Genomic DNA, 17,580 nt, shown 5'->3' with positions numbered 1-17,580 from the left:
TTAAAAAATGTAGAATATTTTTCATGGGGCAAGCCCTTTAACTGGCCCTGGCTGACGCAGATTTCAGTGTTCTTCTACATGAGAAAACTGGCCAAGATGATAAATGTGACATGGCAGTTGGGATATGAAGAGACAGACCTGCAGGCTTGTATTGGCTAACGTAGGTCTTGTGATGTGCCATATTAGAATTTTTGGGGAATATCTCAGGAACGGTACGTCCTAGAGAGCGGTGACCCTCACAAGATTTCTTTCCAGGTAGCAAGGGATGTGTATACCAAGTTTTGCTGAAATCGATGGTTGCGTTTTAGAGTGATCACGGAACATACATATATACGTCCTTCTTCATATATATATAAAAGATTAAATTAAATGCAGGACTAGCTAGGTATGCGGTCACAATTAATAAGGCAGTTCTTGACAGCTTCATCCATTATGGCTCGCGGTGAATGGAGAAGCAGGGAGCGAAGAAGGAGTGTGTGGGATATTTCAGGATTTACGTGGGTAAAACGTTCATTGAGGAGATGCTGATTATAGCAGTTTTTTATTCCACATGGCTATTTATAACACTCATTTAAAGATTATTTTTCCTCTTCAGCTGGAAACAGAACATTGGAGCCAAGGAGTGAAGATTAATCTGCATTTCCACCATACTCCTCCTCCCGTATCTGATTCACCTGTCAGCGGCCTGATTTTGACAAGCCAACGCACAAAGCGACATTGAGTAAGACTTCAACGATTTCCAACAAAGAAAATCTCAATATTATTATGCTGCAGAGAGATCCTATAGAATGTATAATGCAATCAGCCAAACAATACACATTATGTCACCACCAGAGCAACGGCAATGTACAATGTGGAAGACAAAACAGAGAAAGCTCAGATAGATGACCTCTTCCTGAATCTCCTACTATTACTCCATATAACCTCTCCTATATCTCCTCCGATTATTCCATATAACCTCTCCTATATCTCCTCCTATTACTCATTATAACCTCTCCTATATCTCCACCTATTACTTCATATACCCTCTCCTATATCTCCTCCTATTACTCCATATAACCTCTCCTATATCTCCTCCTATTACTCTATATAACCTCTCCTATATCTCCTCCGATTATTCCATATAACCTCTCCTATATCTCCTCCTATTACTCCATATATCCTCTCCTATATCTCCTCCTATTACTCCATATAACCTCTCCTATATCTCCTACTATTACTCCATATAACCTCTCCTATATCTCCTCCTATTACTCCATATAACCTCTCCTATATCTCCTCCTATTACTCCATATAACCTCTCTATATCTCCTCCTATTACTCTATATAACCTCTCCTATATCTCCTCCGATTATTCCATATAACCTCTCCTATATCTCCTCCTATTACTCCATATATCCTCTCCTATATCTCCTCCTATTACTCCATATATCTCCTCCTATTACTCCATATATCCTCTCCTATATCCCCTCCTATTACTCCATATAACCTCTCCTATATCTCCTCCTATCACTCCATATAACCTCTTCCTGAATCTCCTCCTATTACTCCATATAACCTCTCCTATATCTCCTCCGATTATTCCATATAACCTCTCCTATATCTCCTCCTATTACTCCATATAACCTCTCCTATATCCCCTCCTATTACTCCATATAACCTCTCCTATATCTCCTCCTATCACTCCATATAACCTCTTCCTGAATCTCCTCCTATTACTCCATATAACCTCTCCTATATCTCCTCCGATTATTCCATATAACCTCTCCTATATCTCCTCCTATTACTCCATATATCCTCTCCTATATCTCCTCCTATTACTCCATATAACCTCTCCTATCTCCTACTATTACTCCATATACCTCTCCTATATCTCCTCCTATTACTCCATATAACCTCTCCTATATCTCCTCCTATTACTCCATATAACCTCTCCTATATCTCCTCCTATTACTCTATATAACCTCTCCTATATCTCCTCCGATTATTCCATATAACCTCTCCTATATCTCCTCCTATTACTCCATATATCCTCTCCTATATCTCCTCCTATTACTCCATATATCCTCTCCTATATCTCCTCCTATTACTCCATATATCCTCTCCTATATCCCCTCCTATTACTCCATATAACCTCTCCTATATCTCCTCCTATCACTCCATATAACCTCTTCCTGAATCTCCTCCTATTACTCCATATAACCTCTCCTATATCTCCTCCGATTATTCCATATAACCTCTCCTATATCTCCTCCTATTACTCCATATATCCTCTCCTATATCTCCTCCTATTACTCCATATAACCTCTCCTATATCCCCTCCTATTACTCCATATAACCTCTCCTATATCTCCTCCTATCACTCCATATAACCTCTTCCTGAATCTCCTCCTATTACTCCATATAACCTCTCCTATATCTCCTCCGATTATTCCATATAACCTCTCCTATATCTCCTCCTATTACTCCATATATCCTCTCCTATATCTCCTCCTATTACTCCATATAACCTCTCCTATATCTCCTCCTATTACTCCATATATCCTCTCCTATATCTCCTCCTATTACTCCATATAACCTCTCCTATATCTCCTACTATTACTCCATATAACCTCTCCTATATCTCCTCCTATTACTCCGTATAACCTCTCCTATGTCTACTCATGTTACTCCATATATCCTCTCCTATATCTCTTCCTATTACTCCATATAGCCTCTCCTATATCTCCTCCTATTACTCATTATAACCTCTCCTATATCTCCTCCTATTACTTCATATAACCTCTCCTATATCTCCTCCTATTACTCCATATAATCTCTTCTATATCTCCTCCTATAACTCCATATAACCTCTCCTATATCTCCTCCTATTACTCCATATAACCTCTCCTATATCTCCTCCTAATATTCCATATAACCTCTCTTATATCTCCTCCTATTACTCCATATAACCTCTCCTATATCTCCTATTACTCCATATAACTTCTCCTATATCTCCTCCTATTACTCCATATATCCTCTCCTATATCTCTTCCTATTACTCCATATAGCCTCTCCTATATCTCCTCCTATTACTCCATATAGCCTCTCCCATATCACCTCCTATTACTCCATATAGCCTCTCCCATACCTCCTCCTATTACTCCATATAACCTCTCCTATATCTCCTCCTATTACTCCATATAACCTCTCCTATATCTCCTCCTATTACTCCATATAACCTCTCCTATATCTCCTCCTATTACTCCATATAACCTCTCCTATATCTCCTCCTATTACTCCATATATCCTCTCCTATATCTCCTCCTATTACTCCATATAACCTCTCCTATATCTCCTACTATTACTCCATATAACCTCTCCTATATCTCCTCCTATTACTCTGTATAACCTCTCCTATGTCTACTCATGTTACTCCATATATCCTCTCCTATATCTCTTCCTATCACTCCATATAGCCTCTCCTATATCTCCTCCTATTACTCATTATAACCTCTCCTATATCTCCTCCTATTACTCCATATATCCTCTCCTATATCTCCTCCTATTACTCCATATAATCTCTCCTATATCTCCTCCCATAACTCCATATAACCTCTCCTATATCTCCTCCTAATATTCCATATAACCTCTCTTAGGCTACTTTCACACTAGCGTTCGATCGGATCCGTTCTGAACGGATCCGATCATAATAATGCAGACGGAGGCTCCGTTCAGAACGTATCCATCTGCATTATTTTTGCAAAAAAAAGCTAAGTGTGAAATTAGCCTGAGCGGATCCGTCCAGACTTTTACATTGAAAGTCAATGGGGGACGGATCCGTTTGAAAATTGAGCCATACTGTGTCAACTTCAAACGGATCCGTCCCCATTGACTTACATTGTAAGTCTGGACGGATCCGCACGCCTCCGCACGGCCAGGCGGACACCCGAACGCTGCAAGCAGCGTTCAGGTGTCCGCCTGCTGAGCGGAGCGGAGGCTGAACGCCGCCAGACTGATGCAGTCTGAGCGGATCCGCATCCATTCAGACTGCATCAGGGCTGGACGGAAGCGTTCGGGTCCGCTCGTGAGCTCCTTCAAACGGAGCTCACGAGCGGACAGCCAAACGCTAGTGTGAAACTAGCCTTATATCTCCTCCTATTACTCCATATAACCTCTCCTATATCTCCTCCTATTACTCCATATATCCTCTCCTATATCTCTTCCTATTACTCCATATAGCCTCTCCTATATCTCCTATTACTCCATATAACTTCTCCTATATCTCCTCCTATTACTCCATATATCCTCTCCTATATCTCTTCCTATTACTCCATATAGCCTCTCCTATATCTCCTCCTATTACTCCATATAGCCTCTCCCATATCACCTCCTATTACTCCATATAGCCTCTCCCATACCTCCTCCTATTACTCCATATAACCTCTCCTATATTTCCTCCTATTACTCCATATAACCTCTCCTATATCTCCTCCTATTACTCTATATAACCTCTCCTATATCTCCTCCTATTATTCCATATAAATTTACCTATATCTACTCCTATTACTCCATATAACCTCTCCTATATCTCCTCCTATTACTCCATATAACCTCTCCTGTATCTCCTCCTATTACTCCATATAACCTCTCCTATATCTCCTCCTATTACTCCATATAACCTCTAATATATCTCCTCCTATTACTCCATATAACCTCTCCTATATATCCTTCTATTACTCCATATAACTTTACCTATATCTCCTCCTATTACTCCATATAGCCTCTCCTATATCTTCTCCTATTACTTCATATAACTTTACCTATATCTCCTCCTATTACTCCATATAACCTCTCTTACGGTATATCTCTTCTTATTACTCCAAATATCCTCTCCTATATCTCCTCCTATTGCTCCATATAATTTCTCCTATATCCCCTCCTATTACTCCATACATCCTATCCCTATATCTCCACCTATTACTCCATATAACATCTCCTATATCTCCACCTATTACTCCATATATCCTCTCCTATATCTCCTCCTATTGCTCCATATAATTTCTCCTATATCCCCCCCTATTACTCCATACATCCTATCCCTATATCCCCTCCTATTACTCCATATATCCTCTACTATATCTCCTTCTATTACTCCATATAAACTTCTCCTATATCTCCTCCTATTACTCCATATAACCTCTTATATAGATTTCCCCTGTACATTACTTAGGGACCTATCACACAGCACTTTACTAGCAAAATTTTGGCCCTTCACCTAAATTCTGCCAGTGGCTGCGTCTTTTGGTTTCCTATTCTTGATCTTTGCCTCTGATTTACAAAGAACGGGAGGCACAAACAACATGGCCACTGTCAGAATTTCAGAACTGCAAAAAACTGATATTCTGCAGATTTCAAATTTTAACGAAGCTTAAAGGGGTTATCCAATACTATTAACTGCCCCCCATATGCCAGGCCCCTCACAGTGAATATACCGTACTTACTTTGCTCCCCGCACGGCCACTGCTGCATCTCCCCGTGCGCCGATGAAAACATCCGGTGTCTGGGGGAGCAGCCAATGGCAGGTGGGGATGGAGTCGAGTCTCCCTAGCATCACAGGTGACGCTAGTGAGGCTCGTCCCCATCTCCGCCTGCCATTCACTGCTCCCCTCCGACACCGGATGTTTTCATTGGCGCATGGGGAGAAGAAGCAGCAGCGGCGGTGCAGGGACCTGGAGCGGTGCGGGGAACGGGGTAGGTATATTCCCTGCGAGGGGTCAGTTTATAGTATTGGATAACCCCTTTAATTTACAATGCAGATTTTTTTTCACAGTGCTTGGATGAGATTTCTTAAGACCTCCTCCATTTTTCTGGTACTCTAAAATGCTGCGGAATTTACTGCACAGAAATCCACAGCAACAGACCATTAGCCAGGAGTGTCACTTGGTCAAATCATGTAGGACTTGGGCCCTAGATGGTTCGTCCAGTGCAATGGCCGGGTTTGGGGGGGTCCCAACGCTTCAATAGGTCCCCGGACACTGTCGAGGTGTCACCACGTGTTGCTGCACTCTGAATGGGATGGTGAAGCATGGTGCACCCCAGTGGCAGATTAACATAGGGGCGTCCGGGTCAGCAGCCCGGGGCCCAGCATTACTGGGGGGCCCAACACCCACATACTGATCAACGCCATAGGCTTGAGGCCTATGTGGTAGTATAATCCCGCGCCTGTGCCTGGGACGCAGGACAATGAGGATTGCGCACCTGGGGCCTGCCTCACCATCCGGGACACAGGTAAGTATTAGCTTTTAGTTTGTTAGGTTGTTTTTTTCTGTGTGTGACAACTTTGGGGGGCAGAGGAGGAGATGGGGTCAGTGTAGGGACAAATCACTTCAGGGGGAGCAGTATGGGGCAGATTATTACATGGGGGCAAATCACTTTATTGGGGGCTGATTATTACATGGGGCAAATTACTTCATAGGGAAAATGACTTCATGGGGGCAGTGTGGGGGAAAATGACTTCATGGGGGCAGTGTGGGGGAAAATTACTTCATGGGGCAGTGTGGGGGAAAATTACTTCATGGGGCAGTGTGGGGGAAAATTACTTCATGGGGCAGTGTGGGGGAAAATTACTTCATGGGGCAGTGTGGGGGAAAATTACTTCATGGGGCAGTGTGGGGGAAAATTACTTCATGGGGCAGTGTGGGGGAAAATTACTTCATGGGGCAGTGTGGGGGAAAATTACTTCATGGGGCAGTGTGGGGGAAATTACTATATAGAGCAGTGTGGGGGTGTTGCTATTAGGGGGACATTAATTTTGGGGACACTATACAGATATTTTTACCTGGAGAAAAATATAGGGTGTTATTATTACTGGGCAGGGGCGTAACGATCGCGGTCGCAGGGAGTGCGACTGCGACCGGGCCCGGCGGGGGGAGGGGCCCGCTGTACTAACATGTAATGAAGCGCTGTGACGGGGCCCAGCATGAAGTACAGTGACAATGCCGGGCCCCCATCAGGGCGCTCCATTACATGTTTAATATGAAGCAAGGTGGGGGAGGTTTGCGCAGAGGGGGGGGGGGGGAGGAAGAGGGGGGATGCGCGCACTCACTCACATACAGTCCGCCCGGCATTTCTTGTCACTGCCGGGCTGTATCCAGATCATCAGTGACGCAGGAGCTCTAGAGCTCCCTCTGCTGGCCGCACATTGCGCTGCTGGCTGTGGGAGGAGCTCTGAAGGCCCGGGAAACTGCCTTCAGCACAGCCAGCAGCGCGATGTGAGTGTGGCAGCGCAACATCAGGGAAGAGGGTAAGTATGTGTTTTTTTCTTTTCTTTTCCTAACACTGCAGACTGGGGGCAAAGGGGAAGGTGGTTGATGGGCACAACTAGAGTGAGGGGGCACAAAAGTGGGCATCTCTACTGAGGGGGCACCTAATATGTCATAACTACTGTGAGGGGGGCACATATAAAGGCATAACTATGAGGGGGCACATATATCAACTACTGTGAGGGGGGCACATAATGTAGCATAACCACTGTGAGCGGCACATATGTGGGCATATTTAATGTGAGGGGCACATAATCTGGCATAACCACTGTAGGGGGGCACATATCTGGTCATAACTACTGTGAGGGGCACATAATCTGGCATAACTACTGTGAGGGGTAACATATCTGGCCATATCCACTGTGAGGGGCACATATCTGGGCATAACCACTGTGAGCGGGCACATATCTGGGCAAACCCCTGTGAGCGGGCACATATCTGGTCATATCCACTGTGAGGGGGAACATATCTGGGCATAACTACTTTGAGGGGGCACATATCTGGCATAAATACCGTGAGGGGCACATATTTGGCATAACTACTGTTAGGGGGCACATATTTGGCATAACTACTGTGAGGGACACATATCTGGGCATAACTACTGTGACAGGAACAAAGGTAGGCATAACTGCTGTGAGGGGCCACAAGAAGGACATAACTTTTGTGAAGGGACCACAAGGTGGGCTTAATTACTATGAAAGGCCACAAGGTGGGCATTAGTACTGTGAGGGGCCACAATGTAGACATTAGTACTGTGTGGTTGCACTTAGGGGAAATGTCCTAAATTACCCTGCTATACATTGGCATAGCTCAGTCTACCAGGCCAGCACAGCGCCCCCTGCTGGTAGTTTCATAGGGGCAGTCACCATCCCTTCCTTATGTGATTATTCTTTTTTTCTCTATCACCACAGGAACCTTGTTCTGGATCCAGCGGACATCACGCCGACGCCAGAGACACCCTGGATGAGGTAGGACCAGATTTTATTAGGACTGGGTGAGTGTAGCCATGCATTGGGCTTAGGGCTCTTTAACACGAGCGGATCCCGTGTGGCTAAACTGCTGTGTGAAAGAAAGCCAAGCCCCGCTCCGGACAGCAGAGACACTGAGTAGTAACATGATTGATAATGCTCTTTGCCTCTCTGTGATCGTTTTGCTACAAAATCACGGTGACAACTTTATCTCATTGTGATTTTGTAGTAAAAAGGTCACAGAGAGGCACGGAGCTGTCTCTGCTGTCCGGAATGGGGCTTGGCTCTCATTTACGCAGCGGACTAGCCGCACGGGAAAGAGCCCTTAGTAAGAAATTCTGCCGCTTCTTTGTATAAATGGGGGGGGGGGGGGGGGGGGGGGCCCCGATCCAAAGTTTGCACCGGGGCCCATAACACTCTAGTTACGCCACTGTTACTGGGGGCACTCAAGGGGACATTATAACTGCTGTAGACACTATAGGGACCTTTGGGATAATTTATCAAACTGGTGTAAAGTAGAACTGGCTTAGTTATCCATAGCAACAGATTCCACCTTTCATTTTTCACAGCTCCTTTGGAAAATGAAAGGAGGAATCTGATTGGTTGCTAGAGACGAGATGCAGCTGAAAGAATTTGTCATGGCGGTCTGGGTCAAACGGAGGAGAAGAGGAAAGAGAAGGTCTACATGACAGGAGATGTCACTGGATGTAACAGGTATGTGATGCTGTATTCTCCTATATGTAGAGCTGGCTCACTACTGTGACCTGTGTCATCTTCTCCTCCAAGTCTTTTTTAGCATAATCGTATGTATTTTAAATTTGACAACTAAAATTTTAATTTGTCACCTGCAGTCCTATGTAACAGCCCAGATAACAGTGATAACTTTCTGTGTGCAGATAATGTAGCAGATGTTCCATGCAGTCCTATGTAACACCCCACATAACACAATAGTTCACTGTGTTATGTGGGGTGTTACATAGGACTGCAGGTAACATCTATGACATCTGTACTCAGAGAGTTATGAGATGGTGGGTGTGCTGCCTTTGCAATGTATATTACATGCTTGGCACTCAGTAGTGTCTGTTTCTTTAAGACCCTCCATTTTCTTGAAGCCTAGAGGCGGGTCTTCTCTGTTCTCTCTAGGGCTTGCTGGGACATATCCTGTTCAGTCCAGCTCTGGGTACTATAGTGACCAGATCCACAGGACATCTTAAAGCTATTACAGATTGCAAACCTGACGAACACCAAAGCCTGTGAGTAAAGGGGTTTTGCTAGTTCAGCTTGTGTAGAGGGATGTTAGACATTGCAGATAGATAATGTGTGTTTCAGTGTAGTAAGCAAGCACATGTTAGTTAGGCCCTATCTTTTGTATTAGCTATGTATAATGTATGTTGCTTGAATTAGCCATGCTTATATTTCTCTTTTTATGTTTGTTTCACAGTTTTACCTCACATATCATCCCATATCATATCATATGAACATTATTGTACACATTCCTGTTCATTATATCTCAGTAAAGATTGCATCAGTTCAGCAAACCAGCGCATCTTTCATTGGGATTGGGTTTATACTTGATGTTAAGCTGTGTACCTGAAGCAACACGCAGCCGAGACATTATAGTAAAAAGGCTTTAAAACGTTGTCAGAAGCAGTTAAACAGCTTTAAATCGTCCTCCGCAGTAAAAGGACTAATAACTCCTTTCAGCCACGTGGAGTGAAACGAAAGTGAAACTAATTTCTCTCACTCACTACAACACTGATACTGCCTGTGTCCAGTCATCATCATTATCCACGCTGCCAGCTAAATCAAGATGCAGAACACAGGGAACAACACTCTGACAGTTAACCCTCAATGCTCCTATAAGGAAGATGACACACACAGCTTGCCAAGAATCAAGTCTAGATACACAACACTGTCCAGAGCATCCAGTCAAACAAATCTGACTTCAGCTAGCGCCGATTCAGCAAGATCTAAGCGTACTAGTTCTAGACGTTCAGGCATCACCAGTCTGTCATCGGCTAGCGACAAAGCGACTAGGGCAAGAGCAAAAGCAGAGGCAGCTTGCGCCATGGCTTCTTATGCGGAGCAGGAAGCTGAATTGATGAGAGAGCAAGCAAAAAGTGAATCTGAAGCACTTAAAAAGAAAGCAGAAGTGGAAGCATCTTTACACTTACTCAAACAGCAGAAAAACGCGGCAGCAGCCTTAGCCGAGGCAGAAGTTTTCACAAGGGCTGCTGAAGCTCAGTTCGATGGCATAGAAAACCAGACGTCATCCCACAGCGCAATCCAACGCACCCGTGAGTACGTACAGTCACAAGCAACCATGTACACCGACCAGCAGTCCAATGACGCACCTAGGCTTTCATTGACTCCACCAGCAATAAGCAACTTTGATACTACGCAACATTGCAAGACTAAATCAGAATCTCAGTGTGGGAAGTCAAGTGGTCGCATGCTTAGAGACCAATCTGCCAACCCTCCAAGAGTGCAAACGGATGCTCGCGTACTCCCTCCTCAAGCAAATACAAGTCTGGATTATAGCAGAAAGACTTACAACAGACGAGAACAACCACCTAAACAAAGTAGATTCAGACAAGCGCCTCATCAGCCTTACCAGCCGCAACCATACCCTGAGTTTACACGCGAGAAGCATTCGCCAGACGCAACAAGTGCTATAGAAGTGGCAAAATTCCTGATGCACCGTGAGATAGTGGGCGCTGGTCTCATGAAATTCGATGACCGTCCAGAAAACTACTGGGCCTGGAAATCATCTTTCCTGAGCGGTACCCAAAACTTAAACCTGACAGAGAAAGAAAAGCTTGACCAGCTTGTCAGATGGCTAGGTCCAGAGTCCACTGAGCAAGCCCAAAGGATCAGATCAGTACATGTTCATGACGCAGCAGCAGGACTTGCAATGGTGTGGCGGAGACTAGAACAATGCTATGGATCACCTGAAGTGATCGAGGATGCTCTTCTGAAAAGGATAGAAAACTATCCAAGAATAACAAATAAGGATTACCAAAAGCTGAGAGGTTTGGGAGACCTACTCTTAGAAATAGAAGCCGCTAAGTCTAGTGGATATCTGCCAGGTCTCTCATATCTGGATACAGCACGTGGAGTTGAGCCCATAATCGAGAAACTTCCTTACAACTTGCAAGAAAGGTGGGTAGCTCAAGCTTCAAGATACAAGAAAGATCATCATGTTGCATTTCCACCATTCGCCTTCTTCGCTGAATTCATAGAAGACCAAGCTGAAATACGCAATGACCCAAGCTTTGCTTTCCTGAACAAGAGAACGGCAAGCTTCCCAAAGGTAGAGCAGAAACCTCCAGGGCTTTACAAAGAACGCAGAGCAACAGTTTCTGTAAGGAAGACAGAAGTCCCGCCTGAATCTGCAGCTAATCAGGAAGACAACACAAGGAAGAAAGTTGAGGAGTCAGACAAAATATGTCCTATCCACATTAAGCCTCATCCACTAAGAAAATGTCGCAGTTTCAGAAGTAAGACGTTAGAAGAGCGCAAAGCTTATCTTAAAGACAATCGCATTTGTTTCAGATGCTGCGCTTCAATTCAGCATCTTGCAAAAGACTGTACAAAAACAATACAATGCGCAGAGTGTAACAGTGACAAACACTTGTCAGCACTGCACCCGGGACCACCACCATGGAAACAAGAAGTTCAAGCAACTCAAGAAGATCATGGTGGGGAGCAAGGAGAGAGTATAACGCCAGCAGTAACCTCAAAGTGCACTGAGATCTGTACAGAGCAGGGCCGCTCAAGATCGTGCTCCAAGATATGCTTAGTCAAGGTGTATCCAGCAGGTTTTAGAGAAAAAGCAATCAAGATGTACACAGTCATGGATGAACAGAGTAACAGATCTCTGGCAAAAACAGAATTCTTTGACCTCTTCGGTGACAAAGGAAGTCCAACTCCATACACCTTGAAGACTTGTTCTGGAGTTGTAGAGACAATAGGGAGAAGAGCTAATAACTACATCATCGAGTCATTAGATGGAAAGACAAAGGTGACTCTACCTACCCTCATAGAATGCGATGAGATACCAGACGACAGGTCAGAGATACCCACACCTGAAGTTGCTCGTCATCAACCTCATTTGGTGCGAATAGCAGACCAAATACCAGCACTAGATCCAGATGCTGCAATCACCCTTCTACTTGGGAGAGATATTCTCAGATTGCACAAAGTCAGAGAACAGTACAATGGGCCACACAATGCACCATTTGCACAACGCCTTGATCTTGGATGGGTCATCGTTGGAGAAGTATGTCTAGACGGACTGCACAAACCATCAAAGGTAAATGTCTACAGAACACATCTGTTGCAGAATGGTCGTACATCTTGTCTTTGCCCATGTACCAACAGTCTACACATTAAAGAGAGATTAGATAACCCAACACATCATCGGAGTATCCAGAGGTGCATGGAAGACTTAGCCTCAACTGGAAATACAGATGAACTGGGTTGTAAGGTGTTTGAAAGAACACGAGACGACGACAAGCCATCACCCTCGGTAGAAGATACCCTCTTCCTCGAGATCATGGACAGAGAAGTCTACAGAGACAAGTCAGGCAGCTGGGTAGCCCCTCTACCCTTCCGGTCACCACGCCATCGCCTTCCTGTCAACAAGGTACAAGCAGAGAAACGCTTCAGTTTGTTGCAGCGCACTCTACAAAGAAAGCCAGATATGAAGAAACACTTCCAAGCCTTCATGCAAAAGATTTTTGACAACGAGCATGCAGAAAGGGCACCACCACTACAAGAAAACCAAGAACACTGGTACTTACCAATATTTGGAGTGTATCATCCTCAAAAACCAGGTCAGATACGTGTAGTATTTGACTCTAGTGCGAAGCACGAAGGCATCTCACTAAATGACGTCCTTCTCAGCGGACCTGACCTGAACTACACACTCCTTGGAGTACTCATCAGGTTCAGGAAAGAACTTGTAGCAGTAACAGCAGATGTACAACAGATGTTCTACTGTTTCTTCGTTCGAGAAGATCACCGAGACTACTTAAGGTTCCTGTGGTATGCAGACAATGACTTTAACAAAGACATCATAGAGTACAGGATGAAGGTACATGTGTTCGGAAACAGCCCTTCCCCAGCTGTAGCTATCTACAACCTGAAACGAGCAGCACAGCAAGGTGAAAGACATGGTCAAGAAGCCAAACAGTTCGTCATGAAGAACTTCTACGTGGACGATGGACTTGCTTCTTTCTCCAGCAACGAAGAAGCTATTAACGTCCTAAAAAGTACAAAAGAAATGTTGGCAGAATCCAACATAAGATTGAACAAGGTAGCTTCCAACAGCTACAGAGTCATGGAAGCATTTCCAATGGAAGACCGTGCTAAAGACCTCAAAGACTTAGATCTAGGAACAGAATCACCACCCTTGCAAAGAAGTCTTGGGCTTAGTTGGGACTTAAAGACTGACAGTTTCACCTTCAGGGTCTCCAGAGAAGAGAAACCATTCACAAAAAGAGGTGTCCTATCTACAGTCAACAGTCTTTATGACCCCCTGGGATTCGTAGCACCCATCATCATGCAAGGCAAAGCTTTTTTGAGACAGATCACTACTGAGCAGGAACAAATTGACTGGGACGTACTTCTTCCTGACGAGAAGCGAATGCAGTGGAAGGTGTGGAAAGACTCATTGTTAGAGCTTGAACAACTCTACATTTCAAGACCGTACGTATTTGTTTCCTTGTCTGCTACAAAGAGGAGAGAATTATGCGTATTCTCTGACGCTTCCACTATGGCTATTGCAGCTGTAACTTACCTCAGGGTAATAGACACTGAGGGACAAAGCCATGTTGGGTTCATCATGGGAAAATCTAAACTAGCTCCCAGACCTGCTCACACTGTCCCATGTCTAGAACTTTGTGCTGCTGTCTTAGCGGTAGAGATGGCAGACATGATTACGACTGAACTGGACATTGAGGTCCATGCAGTGAACTTTTATACGGACAGCAAGATTGTGTTAGGATATATTCACAACACTTCAAAAAGATTTTACACATACGTGACCAACAGAGTGACACGTATCAGAAAGTCTACAAGTCCAGATCAGTGGCATTACATCAGCACAGACAAGAACCCAGCGGATCATGGGACAAGATTGGTGTCAGCCGCTGTACTCAAGCAAACTAACTGGTTCGTAGGTCCATCGTTTCTTGGTAAGCCAGAAATCAAAGAGACTACTCAGGTAGAGACCTTTCAGCTCATAGAACCAGATCAAGACAAAGAGGTAAGACCTCAAGTTGCAGTTTGCAAGACTTTAGTTACCAGAGACAGTCTGGGCGCCCATAGATTTGAAAGGTTTTCCAGATGGAAGTCGCTGACTCGTGCAATCGGAAAACTTATCTGTCTAGCCAGATACTCCTCCAGAGCTACTAATACTGATCAACGTAGCAACGACCATCTTGAACAAGCCAAGGTCGCGATCATCAAATGCGTCCAGCAGGAAGTCTTTAAAGAAGAAATTCAAAGCCTTCTGAAAAAGAAAGAGATTTCTCGACACAGTTCGCTCAAGAAGTTGAACCCTATCCTCGACGAAGACGGAGTACTAAGAATTGGAGGTCGTTTGTCGGCAGCGGATATGACTATCCAAGAGAGACATCCCTTCATCATACCTAAGAATCATCACATCGCTCTTCTTCTGGTAAGACACTATCACGAGCAAGTTGCACATCAAGGACGACACTTCACTGAAGGAGCAGTACGGTCAGCAGGATTGTGGATCATAGGAGGTAAGAGACTAGTCTCCAGCGTGATCAGCCAATGCGTTACCTGTAAGAAGATTAGAGGGAAACTTGAGGTTCAGAAGATGTCAAACTTACCTGCAGACAGACTTGCTTCAGATCCTCCGTTCACTCACGTAGGTCTAGACGTTTTTGGACCATGGAACATCTCTTCTCGCAAGACTAGAGGAGGCAGTGCCGAAAGTAAACGTTGGGCTGTTCTGTTCTCTTGCCTGAGTACTAGAGCAGTTCATATTGAAGTGATTGAATCTTTATCCACTTCAAGTTTCATCAATGCCTTGAGAAGATTCTTCTCTATCAGAGGACCAGCGAAATTGATTCGTTCAGACCGCGGCACAAACTTTATTGGGGCCTGCAAGGAGTTGAAAATCATCTCTACAGACTCTGAAACAGGTTCCTATCTTCAAGATCAAGGATGCACTTGGACTTTTAATCCTCCACACGCATCGCATATGGGAGGAGCATGGGAGAGGATGATTGGAGTAGCTCGTCGTATTCTGGATGCCATGCTCCTGAAGGTTGGGTCTACTCGCCTCACTCATGAAGCTTTAACTACACTAATGGCTGAAGTCGTGGCCATTATGAACGCCAGACCTTTGGTTCCAGTGTCTACAGATCCAGAGATGCCATCAGTCTTGACACCCGCAATGCTGCTGACCCAGAAGATGGAACCAGTGACAGCTCCCACTGGAGACTTTGACCTCAAGGACTTGTATACTAAGCAATGGAGACAAGTTCAAAGCCTTGCAGACATTTTCTGGAAGAGGTGGAGACAGGAATACCTGGTGACACTCCAGCCACGCAAGAAATGGCAGGATGACAAACCCAACTTACAAGTTGGAGACATTGTCTTATTAAAAGACACTCAGGCCCACAGGAATGAATGGCCTATTGGACTCATTGTGGCGACTGATCCTAGTGGTGATGCTAGAGTTAGAAAAGTTGAAGTTAGAGTTGTTAGACAGGGCATTCCCAAGGTGTATGCTAGGCCAATTTCTGAAGTAGTTTTACTTCTGTCCAAAGGTTAGTGGCATAACCAATGGTACGCCAGGTGGGGAGTGTGCTGCCTTTGCAATGTATATTACATGCTTGGCACTCAGTAGTGTCTGTTTCTTTAAGACCCTCCATTTTCTTGAAGCCTAGAGGCGGGTCTTCTCTGTACTCTCTAGGGCTTGCTGGGACATATCCTGTTCAGTCCAGCTCTGGCTACTATAGTGACCAGATCCACAGGACATCTTAAAGCTATTACAGATTGCAAACCTGACGAACACCAAAGCCTGTGAGTAAAGGGGTTTTGCTAGTTCAGCTTGTGTAGAGGGATGTTAGACATTGCAGATAGATAATGTGTGTTTCAGTGTAGTAAGCAAGCACATGTTAGTTAGGCCCTATCTTTTGTATTAGCTATGTATAATGTATGTTGCTTGAATTAGCCATGCTTATATTTCTCTTTTTATGTTTGTTTCACAGTTTTACCTCACATATCATCCCATATCATATCATATGAACATTATTGTACACATTCCTGTTCATTATATCTCAGTAAAGATTGCATCAGTTCAGCAAACCAGCGCATCTTTCATTGGGATTGGGTTTATACTTGATGTTAAGCTGTGTACCTGAAGCAACACGCAGCCGAGACATTACAGTGGGGGTCTGACTCCTGGTACCCCCACCAATCAGCTGTTTGAGGAGACCGCTATGTCCCAGGGAGCTGTGCAGCCTCTTTGCTCCTCACCAAGCACAGCGATGTCCATTTGATAGCCCTGCGTTTGGTATTGCAGCTCAGACCTAATCACTCAGATGGGACAGAGCTGTACCTAGATCATGTGAATGATGAATGTGATGTCATATGGCCTAGGAAGAGACTGTGGCACTCACGAAGCACCGCAGCCTCTTCATACAGAAAAAATTAAACTAAAATTGAGGGAAGGGCCCGAGTTATGTAGACAGCCCCGGGCCTATCATGCACTTAATCCGCCCCTGGTGCACCCCAATGGGAATTAAGTCCAGAGTCAGATTCTGCAGTAAACCAGTGTGCTTCTTTACTGGAGGGAATTCAAGTGAAAAACAATACAGGTGAGGCATAGGGCTGGCTTCTCCAGTCTCCTCCAAGGCAAAGGAAGGGTTTGAAGCTGAGGAAAGTACTGAGCTAGCTGTCTCTCTCTCTCTAAGAAGGGTGGTACTCTTGACAAAGGCTTGAGGCCCATGGTCTGTGGCTCAGTAGTCCGGCTGGTGACCCATGGTCTGTGGTTCAGCATCTCCATCTCAGTGTCTTCTTCTGGTCACTCTTGCAGTCTGGCATGAATTTTTTTCTTCTAAGCACTGATCCCTAACTGCAGAACACTAGGCACTCTGACTGCTCTCCTTATATAACATTTTTAGCTGAACTAGAACCTTCTAGTTTGAGGGGTGCAGTGAAAAAACACAACCCAAACAAATACAATGTTACAACTTCCCATCTCTCACAGACATACATTAGAACTTCAATGATACTCAATGCCAATGACACAGCAGTTTCTCCAG

The 17,580-nt window shown here is 44.6% G+C and overlaps 2 protein-coding genes across 2 annotated transcripts; both read left to right on the top strand.

Moving 5' to 3' along the window:
* Positions 1-9,314: 9,314 nt before the first annotated feature.
* LOC122925569 lies at positions 9,315-14,199 on the top strand. The gene is made up of 3 exons (XM_044276928.1): positions 9,315-9,525; positions 9,714-14,159; positions 14,194-14,199. Exons 2-3 carry the CDS (start codon positions 10,083-10,085, stop codon positions 14,197-14,199), a joined length of 4,083 nt encoding a protein of 1,360 aa, XP_044132863.1. The 5' UTR covers positions 9,315-9,525; positions 9,714-10,082.
* Positions 14,172-16,621, top strand: LOC122927186. The gene is made up of 2 exons (XM_044278796.1): positions 14,172-16,336; positions 16,525-16,621. The coding sequence occupies exon 1, from the start codon at positions 14,202-14,204 to the stop codon at positions 16,083-16,085; it is 1,884 nt and encodes a 627-aa protein (XP_044134731.1). The 5' UTR covers positions 14,172-14,201; the 3' UTR covers positions 16,086-16,336; positions 16,525-16,621.
* The last annotated feature ends 959 nt before the right edge of the window (positions 16,622-17,580 follow it).

This window comes from Bufo gargarizans, chromosome 2 (assembly GCF_014858855.1).
Source record: "Bufo gargarizans isolate SCDJY-AF-19 chromosome 2, ASM1485885v1, whole genome shotgun sequence".
NCBI classification, from domain to species: Eukaryota; Metazoa; Chordata; class Amphibia; order Anura; family Bufonidae; genus Bufo; species Bufo gargarizans.
This window is presented reverse-complemented; position numbering and strand designations above follow the sequence as displayed.